General features: G+C 38.6%; 1 protein-coding gene across 1 annotated transcript; it reads right to left on the bottom strand.

The window, feature by feature from the left end:
* Positions 1-9,731: 9,731 nt before the first annotated feature.
* LOC112641216 (60S ribosomal protein L36-like) lies at positions 9,732-10,187 on the bottom strand. Its single transcript, XM_035710113.2, is given in 2 exon segments — positions 9,732-10,018; positions 10,020-10,187. Coding segments are annotated over 2 exon segments (324 nt in total). The 3' UTR covers positions 9,732-9,862.
* Between the last annotated feature and the right edge of the window lie 1,125 nt (positions 10,188-11,312).

Genomic DNA, 11,312 nt, shown 5'->3' with positions numbered 1-11,312 from the left:
TAATAACTATATAATAAAATAGTTCTACTTGAGTCAAACAGTACAAAAAAGGTGGAAAGAAGGCAATTAACAGGGGAGAAGACATTCCAAATGGAAGAAAACACAGAAAAAAAACTGGTCTGGAGGCCAGTTTGGGTGACAATAGTTCTGAGTGGTAAAAGAAACATAAATGGATTTAGACTCAAACTGCACAAATCTTTGAATATCTAATTTAGAAGCTTGGTAACTTATCAAGAATTACAGTATTTATATTGCTCATTGATGCCATTTAAGACCAACAGTTTCAATACAAGAGTTTTATTTTTTGCTGAAATTTTTCACATCTGGAAGAACATTATGGAGCAAAGAGCCACACTCTGGATTAGACATGATAAATGAAGTATTTTGGAATAGGTTAGAGTTCTTCCAACTCCAAAGTTATAGAGAAAAAAATGCTTAAGTTTTAGGGAAAAAATTAACTTTTTCAGGCCAATATGAAGGCATTATGTAACGCTTAATTATTTTTCTTGTTCATGTCAGCTCTCCTCTGCTTCAAGAGTATAATATCTTTTTAATGAAAGATCAAGCACCGTGTTATTTGAAACAAATACAAAAAAATTTAAAAAGGAAACTATTTCCAAATTTTACATAATATCTTAAAAAATAGTTACTGAAATGCCTAGATGGCTTAGTCAGTTAAGCGTCTGCCTTCTGCTCAGGTCCTGGGATCAAGCCTGTGTCCTACTTTCTCTTGCTTTCTCTCTGCCTCTTCCAGGCACTTGTGCTCTCTCTCTCTCTCTCTCTCTCTCTCTCTCTCTCTCTTTCTCTCTAAGTATGAAGAAAATCTTAAAAAAAAAAAAAAAAAACAGTTACCTCAGAGAATACTATATAGTGACTCAAAACAGAGCTTTTAAAAACTATATTTGGTTAAAGAACAGATTTGGAGTCAAAAGAGCTGAGTTTTAAACCTGTCTCCACCATCCACCACCTATGTGAGCTTGAGTGAGTTATTTCACCTATTTGAATCCCATTTTTATCTTCTGTTCAGTTGAGGACAATAGTTTTCCCTTCAGTTTTCTATGGAATTTAAATGAGAAAATATGTATATAATATATTTCAACTTCTGGCACATAGTAAGCCCCAGTAAATGTCAGGTATTATTATTTTTAATAATACCCGAAGAAAAGAGGCTCTTCACCAATGCTCTAAAATAGTAGTCATTATTTTGCACCATGCCTTTCTATATGTGGATGTACATAACATTCTAGTAAAAGGCATGGGTAAAGACACTTCTAGATTTTATAAGCCTCACTTGGCAAAGCTCTAAACTTCTAATGTCTTTAGCCAGCATTCTTGGATGACCTCTTTGTCAGCTGGTTTGTATGATAAATAAAGGACACAACACCATTCTTTCCCATCTCACCTGGAAACTAAGCCGCTGCTGCCGCCCCTGTCTTGGGGATATTGTGTGGAGTAAAGAGCAATTCATTAAATGTTAAGTGCACAGTGATTCCAAGAATACAGGGTGATAATTCAAGTCCAAACTTGTTTTGAAAATGCAGCACCTCACAAATAATGAAACCATGAGTGGTGTGAATGCAAGGAGATATTATACCAGGTGATCTCCACAGTCATTGTCCAGGGAAAGCCCAGGTTTCCAGAACCTGTGAATAGCCCTGGATAATCAGTAAGCAGAGTGTCTATGACACCAGAGGTTTCCCGCACCCCTCAAAAAAACTTTTGAGCATTTGAAATTCAGAGTCCATTCATTAAATACTCAGATTTTCCTCCATATGAAGCAATGACAAAATGTGGGTGAGCATTACTGGAAATGGACATTATTGCATATTTTTGGTTTCATTCTACCAGCCATATGTTAATCTCTAAATTTATGAGGGCATGGTTATATAGTGGTAGTTTCAGAATACAAACATGGAATAAGAGGAAACTTAGATCTGAGGAAAGAATAGTCTACATGTTAATTAAAGTGGAGACTAGAAAAAGAAAGGGAAAACAAAGGGAAACTTATGAGAGAACAAGTTTTAAAGCGACAATCAAAAAGATGCAACAAAAATAAAAGTATGTAACAGAAGGCCTGAGGTCCTCTGAGTGCATGGTCACTTATATGTTGTGCTTGAGGCATAAAATACTGAAGAGAAAAGAAAGCAAAAAAAGAGCATGTGTGAAGGGACTCTACATTTTTAAATTGAAGTCATAAATTATACCTGGAATCTCCCTAGAGACCTGTAAATAGGAAACTAAAAGCATTTGCTTCTATTTTATAAGTACAATAAACTTTATCAGCTTTTAGTATTGGAAACTTGTGCAATATTTATAAGCTGCTTACTTTTGATGTTATTCAGGAGATAGAAGGAGGCTAATGAAAAAGAAAATTGGGGTGGGGTTAGGGGGTCTTTGTTCCTCCTGTCCAACAATCAAGATTAATCATAAAGATTTATCATTTTGCTTCCTGGCCCATTCACCAGAGCCAACACAACGTGCTCTGTCTAGCGTGTGATATAATTGGGTTGGCCAGAGGCACACGGCTTCCTGGCTCTGCAGAAGGTCATTACAGATAGACTCCTTGCACCCGAACAATAAGTGTGCTCTACACCTCCAATGAGGAATCGTTAGTAGAGGAAAGACTGAGCAAAAAAGAGACTTAAGGTGGCTCTGAGTCATGTGGCCAGATCAATAAAGAGAGGTGCTCTGCAAAGCCTCCATCTACCAGAAGTCTTCAACCGCTTGTCAGTGTCAATGATCATGTCGCTCTGGACCTTAAGAGCACGCAGGTGTAGATTTAAAAGGGTAAAGGACAGTTGGTTGGTTCATTGATAAGAAAGAGAGTTCATTGAAAGAGAGTTGGTTGGTTCCTTGAAAGAGAGTAAACTCTCTTTCTATCAATGCAAATTTCAAACTGTGGGTCAAGGACCATAAATTTAAAACCTAGCCATTCTCAAATAACCTTTACAGAATTCTTCCCACTGTCCCTATATTTCTGGGGTGCCAAAATCTTCTTGTCAGGCAGCACGTATTTATGTGGCCTCTACAGACTCCCCCAAACCTTTCTGGGGTTATATGGGTAGTGGTTGTTCCCACTCCTGAATCTTTATAGAAGTTCATATAGATCGTTAACTGTTTTCACCTTTTCTTCCTTCCACTGGCACTGTCTTGTTATTGTTATCCATACGGTAAAACTGCTCAGAATTTTGTTTCAAGCTGTCACTAAATCTCTTTTCATGTACCCATTGCTCATACTTTAATAATGGCCAGTGTTTTAAAAAATTTAGGAAATTAAAAATTTTAAAAAATACAAATTTTACTTTAACATTTTATTTTTATTTTTTAAAAAGATTTTATTTATTAATGAGAGACACAGAGAGAGAGAGAGAGAGAGAGAGGCAGAGACACAGTCAGAGGGAGAAGCAGGCTCCATGCAGGGAGCCTGACTTGGGACTTGATCCCAGGACTCCAGGATCATGACCTGAGCCGAAGGCAGACTCTCAACTGCTGAGCCACCCAGGGATCCCACTTTGACATTTTATAGAACTGACTGGAATTTATAAAAACAATTCAAAAACACTTTAAAATCTTAAATCCTCTGACAGTCTGCTTTCCAGGGAATTAAAAGTAAATGTAAAAATAAAGAAACTTGGATCAATGCAAGTCAAGAATATGTTCTATGAATTCAGTTTGGAGACAAGTGTAGAGAAAAGTCGAAATAACACAGAAGCCTTACTTGAAATTATTATGGAAACATATACCAGAAGCCCACAGCCAATGGTCAACTGCAAGAGAGTTGATCTGTGCAGATAGAAATTGTGTAAGTCCCTACATTTCACACCAAATCTCTTTATAGTTTTCTAAGTCTCCCAACCTACAGTAGAATCAGGCTGCGCTGGCAGCTGGACTACTAGTTCCTAAGTTCTTAGACATCAAGAACAAAGTGTATGCAATACTACTTTACTACACCCTAGAACTGCAATGAGAAATCTGTTCAATGAAGGGTTTTGTTTTGTTTGTTTGTTTGTTTTTGATGCTTTTGATTTTAGTTTGATGGACAATTGCACATTTTCCTCAGGGTCTATTTCACTAAAACAACCTGAGAGCAGAGAAAGAGAGAGGAAGACTTTATTATTATGACTTTATACCTGCTAATCCTGTTGTAAGACGAGGTTCCAAAGTCTCTGGTCCATTCCAGAGTCCCCCAAACTCCAAGTAATTAGGGTCTGTGCTGGAATTTGAATCAGCTGTTTTAGGAATTATTGAAGTGTGTGAGGAATCCTGTTTAGGTCTGCAGGTTCCAGTCTATCCTGGGAAGTTTGTGGAGTCAGATTTCACTTCAATTCCCACTAGAATGAATGCTCCAGGAGGACAGGGAGTTGTATGTTTTGTTTGGTATGCTGTATGCCCAGTGTCTCATGCTTGATAAATATTTTTTGAGTGAATAAATCCATGAACTTGTTAGGAGTTTATAAGATTTAATTATGTCTCAGGTTTCCTGGGAATTGGGGGAAGACCTGGAGGCCATGGGAATGGCTGGGTAGTAAAGGGAATGCTGGCAGGTGCAGCACTATTTAAATAGGGTCACCTGCAGGTAATATTAAGAATACTATAACACAATTTCAGGTCCTTGGAAGTAATAAACTGCATACATTTAATACATTATTAAATTGTGGTCCAGATTACACTCGTGGTGTTGTTGTTTTTTTTTTTTTTTTCGGCTTATTGCTAGACCAGAGAACAAAGAGAGTAAACTTAGCAGGTAATATAAAATAGCAAGTCATAAGAAAATCACTTTGCCTCTTTTTTTTTTAAATTGGCAATTACTAGGAGATCTAAACGGTACAGATGGTTTCATTGAGGCATCTTTTTGAGTGCTTGACCCAACTTCCCCTGTAAAGACTGAACTGTTAGAGGCTACCTTCACTAAAATGTTAACAGACTAGATCAAGTTTAAACAAAATAGGTTCAGCCACCTGTCACCATCACAGACTGTATGAATGTATAACTGAAAACAGAGGAAACTGTCTGTTGTTCGGGACTGATTTTTCTAACGTCACTCTGATCATAAAGCCTTCAGCCATCTCAGTTAGCTGATGAACCGCTCCTATTGAAATGGCTGCTATAAGCTGAATTCTCAATGTTCACCTGGTGGCTGTTCCAACCTGAGAGGTTGTCATGTTTTTCTTTTCACCTGGGAACAGATGTGCTATTCCAATGAGAATCTTTGATCATCCATAAACCACCTGTGGAGAACATTTAAGCACCCCCAGAGCAACTCCTGTGACCCGAAATATACGAGCCCATAGTAATCTAGCAGAGTGACACAACAATCATAAGCTTGGAGCTCACCTCACTTCAAGGAGAACTGCCCTTTCAGACATTTGCTCTTTCTAGCATAGCATGTGACTCAGAGGGTCCCACACAGCTGGTGTCATCGCAGTGGAATATGACCCCTAGGAATATGTAGGTCTGCAGTGTGCTCTCCTGGTCAGTTTCAAAAGCTACATAAAAAACTTAGAATTGGCAGCCGTCTAAATGCCTGCTTATCATATCTACATGCACAAAGTTCTGTGTCATCATTACCCACAGTCTTATAACCGAGTTTATACAAATTACAAAAATTAAAAGTATGCATAATAAGGTTATAGCTTTATAACCTTCATGACCAACATTGTATTACATTAAACCTAATGTTACTTGATGATTTAAATTAGAAAATATAAGATTATTTTAAAAGTCTATTTCATGGGGATCCCTGGGTGGCTCAGCGGTTTAGTGCCTGCCTTCGGCCCAGGGCATGATCCTGGAGTCCCAGGATCAAGTCCCACATCGGGTTCCCTGCATGGAGCCTGCTACTCTCTCTGCCTGTGTGTGTGTGTGTCTCTCTCTCTCTGTGTCCCTCATGAATAAATAAATAAAATCTTTTTTTAAAAAAGTCTATTTTTCTGTTTATCTGATCAAAGTATCAAAGCTAATGTATGGATATAAACTTGTTTAAGTCTACAGAGTTTAGATACGTACAAATATTCAATAATAGAAAAAAAACAGATAAAGGATGAATCCCAATATCTAGTATTTAACTGCAACGATGTTCACTAACTCAATAAGACTGATAAATTCAATGAGAAAGTTAAATACTTGATCAGTTGATGCTAAATAGCAAGTAAGTGTCTCAATTTTTCCTAATAACTTAACATTTTTATCTATTAATCCACACTTTTGGCTTTCTGACTACATATTAGCATTTTAATAGCCATGGCTACTGCATACATAGATGGCAAGCCTTGTGTGGAGTAGTCTAAGCAAGAGTGAAAACTCTAAAATTGTAACTTTGAGGGCAACAGGAAGTCAGAGGAAATTGAGCAGCAGGGTGGGTGTATCCTCAGGCTTGTCTGACTTTGGTGCAGTTCTCCCCCTTTGGAACCTTCAAGCCACATGTGACTTTTTGTTATGAAACCTGTAGTGTTTTAAGAATTCTCATTTCAGCATCAGGAAATTACATTAGATGAAATCCTATGGAGGAGTCAGGAGTCTGAGGTCATCTTGGCTGAGAGAAATTGCAGATGTAGCTCCCAAGTCACATTTCTGTAAGGGATGTGCCCCGCAGCCAGCTATGTATGACTCAGTTCATTTTATTAAGCAAATTTCTCTTTCATCTATAATTGATTAAATAAGAATCCAAACAGCTGTACCCTCCTTGCGCCCAGATAAGGTGACATATTTCTTTATATTCAATCTCTACAGTCCCAGGCAATCAGTTCACCTAATCATTGATTGTATCTGCTCTCGCTCAGCCCTTTTAAAATGTTGGTATGAGCAGCTAAACTAAATTTTTCGATTACTGTGAGAAGCATTTGCCATATTTCCCTGCAGAAGAAACAAAAGATGTGTTTTAGAAGCCAGTGAGTAGATCACAAACACTCAGAGAGTCATCACCATTCTTTATTTATTATTTGTGAAATAGCAGCTGCTTAGTGCAGGGATAGACTTAGAAAAAGGCATAGATCTTAGTCAAGAAGCTAATGACCTATGTCAGACAGACAGAGAAATTTAGTCATAAAATACATATGCAAAAAGGTGGATCTTAAAACTCAAGTAAGAGTGGTGCCTTGAATTCTTTTCAATTTTGAAGGGTTAGCGGAGGGAAAACTTTAATGATAGAGAATCAATGAGGCTATTCACCAAGGAAATAAGGAATTGAGTTATCCAGAAGGATCAGAGACTCTTTTATGATTTTATTCATTTATTTGATTCTCAGAATTTGTCACCTCTTGCTTGACATATGCTGGTTATATCACTCCTCCCTCCTCTGCTCCGGAATGCACACATCATATACTGATCTTCTTAAACATGGAGGTCAGTTCTTATTCCTATCAGAGTACGTGGTACACAGCATGTGCTCAGTAAATGCTTATTGAATGATTAAATGAATAAAAGCTTAGTTCTTTCATGGATTGTATGAATGCTGGGAGACATGATAAGTCCTGAACAAAATTTTTCGTTGGTGGTGTTTTGTTGTGTTTGTTTCTAAATGTGCTAAGGGAATGGGCTTGAGCAAGCAGAGCTAGTTAGAGGAAACTAGCAAACAGGGCCTCAGAAGGGCACAGGGTGAGAATATGTTGTGCCAGGATTTAAAATACAATTTCTCTTGCCATATTTTAGAGAGATTTCAAGAAAAACATAAATTGCTTTTCAGTGATTATATTGATACTGGCTTTGAGCTCCTTATAGAGCTGGGGTTGGACATGAAAGTCATTTTATTTGGGTCATACATATGCAAATCAATTTGCATTTTGCAATGTTCCTTAAAGATTTCATGAAGATATCTGTATAGCTACAAAAATGTTTTCACGTTTTCAAAATTCATTAACAACAGAACTGTATATGGTTCACCTCTAGGCTGTTTATGAGTCATAGGAGCTCGATTGGAGATGGGTGGGAAGAAGAGCCATCAAGATAGAAGAAGGGGCACCAAAAAAGAAAAAATGAGACAAAGCTAAAAATGAACTTTTTAAACTTTTCCATAGCTCTCTATGCTGGCTGTGTAGAACTGAGCTAAGGAGCTAAGGCATGTGTCTAAATTGCGTGGTTAGCACCTCTGTGATGTTCTAGCACAGCCAGATCCTGGGATGTCAACATTAGCTGTACTTCATTTGTTTTCTAGGGTAAACTCACAAATTAGGCTCTAGAGGTATACTCGTCTGTACTTTTATTCCTAGCCCCAGAATAAGACAAAGAATAGCAGCCTAAGGAAGCCACAGCTTGATGGGCTATAAAGATAAGGGCATAATGACAACTAGTACACCAGGGCTCCAGTGGTGGGAAGCAAGGTAAAACTCGATTGATTTCGTTGCAATGAGCAGATGTATTGGCAACTCATTTTGTCTATTTCCTACAATGCTGTTTTTCAAAACTCCAGAGTTAACCCCTAAATATGTCTTCCACTCTACCTTTCCAATAATTTGGTGAATGACACAGGAAGCTGATTTGTGAAAAGCCATCTCTATCTTAATAGTATGTCAAGGGAATCTTGACTTACTGGGATACCAAATTCAGGTTTCTCCTCAGCAGGATTCTGACTAGAAATAACACTGTAACCATAGAAACACCTATTCAATGAATGGTCATGGGAGAAATGACATCACAATACCATTCAAAAAAGAAAAAAAGCAGAGAGAATTCCCTGCCAAATTTGATAGAAGATTTTTTTCTCAACACAAAAGTATTGTAAAGGCTCGGAATTCTGGTTTTTTTTGATTCTCACAAGTAGACATCTTTTTTGCCCTTCATTCATTCAACAAATATTTTTTTTTGAGTGCCAGCCACATCCAGGCAGTGTTCTAGGCACTGTAGGAAACAAAGCTGACCGAGTGGTAGATGCAGGGGAAAGGAGATGCAGCACTATCACACTGCAAGAGGATCGATGATACTTACTAAGGAGGGACAGAGAAAGACCATTATAAAAGGGTGACAATTGAGCTGATGCATGCCAGGAGGAAGCAACCAAACAGATTTCTCATTCTGGCCAGAGAGATATATGGAAAGGCCCTGTAGTGGGAATATTTTTTGGGTGTTGGAGCAAAAGTTAGGAGGCTTGTAATACCGGAATAGAGTAAAGGAAGGTAAACTAGTTGGGTGACAAGAGTGTGGTAGTAGGCTCTGATTAGGTAGGAATGCACAGGCCATAGAAGGGCCTTGGACTTTTACTTTGGGTGATGAAGGACCTGTTTGGAGGATTTAGCCTGAGGAATAATATGATCTGTCTTGATTTTTGAAGACTTTACACTAGGTGCTATCTGGAGGTTAAATTTTAATGGAGATTAGGTGAGAGGCAGGAAAACCAATTAAAGGTGTGATTACAATAATCCAGAAAAGAGAAGATAGTGACTTGGGTCAGGATGGTCACAGTACATAGAGAAGGATTGAGAAGGATTGAGATTGAGAAGGATTGAGAAGGATTCTCAATATATATTGAAGGCAGAACTGACAGGAATTGCCAATGAAATGAATGAGTGTGTCTAGCACAGTGCATTATGGGTGTATGAATAAAAATATACATTTTGGTCAAATATAAAAAATCAATCAATCCAATTTCCTTATTCTTTTCCCAGAGAAAATCAAAACTCAGAGAAGTAAAAGTATTGCTTTATTTTTTTTCATAGCAAAACATTTTGCATCTACATAATAGCCCTCATCCACGACGCTTCTGATGATCCTTTCATAAGTGTCAACTTGTCTAGACTACAATCCCCAGTTATTCAATACTGTGAAGGTATCTTATCTTGTCGATGTAATTAAAGCCTATAATAAGTTGACTTTATTTTACTACATTTTTTTAAGTTTCAAAAAGGCTTTAATGCATACAGAGGGGAGGGATTCAGTTCTTCTTGGCTGCTGCTTTCTTCATGGCTGACAGGATGCTGCTCAGCAATTCTCTCTTCCTTTTGACATGGATGTGTCTCCCCACCCTTTTGTTGATGAACTTGAAGACCTGCTTGTCTTTGGACACTTTGAGAAGCTCCATGGCACTCTGCTCGCTACTCGTACGGCATGAAGCTGCACATCTCTCGGGTCATGTCCCACATGAACTTAGTATGCTTGGCCGGGCACTGGTGGCTGTGGCTGTGCCTAGGCTTGCTCACATCCTTAGTGACCTTGTGGCCCTTCTTGAGGCCTGTGGCCATGGGGTACCACAGAGCCATGACTGCTGCTCCTCAATGGCTCCCTCAGAGGAGGGGATAAATTGACTTTAAATAAGGGAGTTTATCATAGATAATCTGGGTAAGTCTGACTCTAACAGTTGAAATGTCTTAAGAGCAGAGCTGAGATTCCCTAATGAAGAAGGAATTCTGTCTGTGGACATCACCTTCAGCTCATGCCTGGGGGTTTTCAGCCCACCCTCTGGATTTCAGACTTCCCTCTCTAGCCCCCCAAATTGTATAAACCAATTTCCTGCAATAAATCTCTTGATATAATCTCCTGTAGGTTCTGCTTCTCTGGTTGAACGCTGACTGGTACTTATCTCCGGCCCATCCTTCTCTCTGTCCTTGACAGCCTCTTCTTTTCCTACTAACTCTTATGCATCAATGTTCCAAGGGCTTTGTCCTGGTTCTTACTTTCCTTCTAGAGAGATTCTTGTGCAGACCTCTATATAAGTTACCAGTCAACTCTTAGAATTAACACCAACTCTAATGGTTCACTCAACAAGTTTAGACATGTATAAGACATAAAGTTGGAAATAAAATCCAATCATACACAAATAAGTTGATTGATAACTTGTTTATGCAACAGCAGAGTCATTATGGGATAAGTCAATCTTTGTAAACCAGCGTTGACAAGGTCCGTGTTTGAGGGAGTCATCAATAACAGAAGGCATAATACATAGTATAGATTTTGTGAATTATAACTTGGGAACTCTTTGCCTCCTCCTATACCCAAGGTAGGTTGTTTAGAGAAAATTGGTCAGGAGGTGGAGAAGCAAGGCCCAGGTAGGTACCAAAACAAAGAGATATAATGGAGAGATTGCTAGATTGGGAGCTATAAAACTTGGGTTCTTACTCTGGCTGCTATGTCAGTTGGGTTGTTTTGATCACAAATAAAAGGGTCTCATTCATATTATCTGGAGAAGAAGGGAGTTTGCTGTGACATCCAGGACATTGACCGGAACTGGAACGAGGAGAGGGAGGAGCAGCGACAAGGAGCTCTGCTTCATACCAGCTGCGCCTCTCATGTACTGTATGAATCTGTCTCTCACTGGGCTTCTGCTTCTTTGCTCATCCACTCCAAATTTCTCTCCCAGAGCTTGCTTATTTATCTGGTCTATGGAT

Source organism: Canis lupus, chromosome 33 (assembly GCF_003254725.2).
Source record: "Canis lupus dingo isolate Sandy chromosome 33, ASM325472v2, whole genome shotgun sequence".
In the NCBI taxonomy this organism is placed as follows: Eukaryota; Metazoa; Chordata; class Mammalia; order Carnivora; family Canidae; genus Canis; species Canis lupus.
This window is presented reverse-complemented; position numbering and strand designations above follow the sequence as displayed.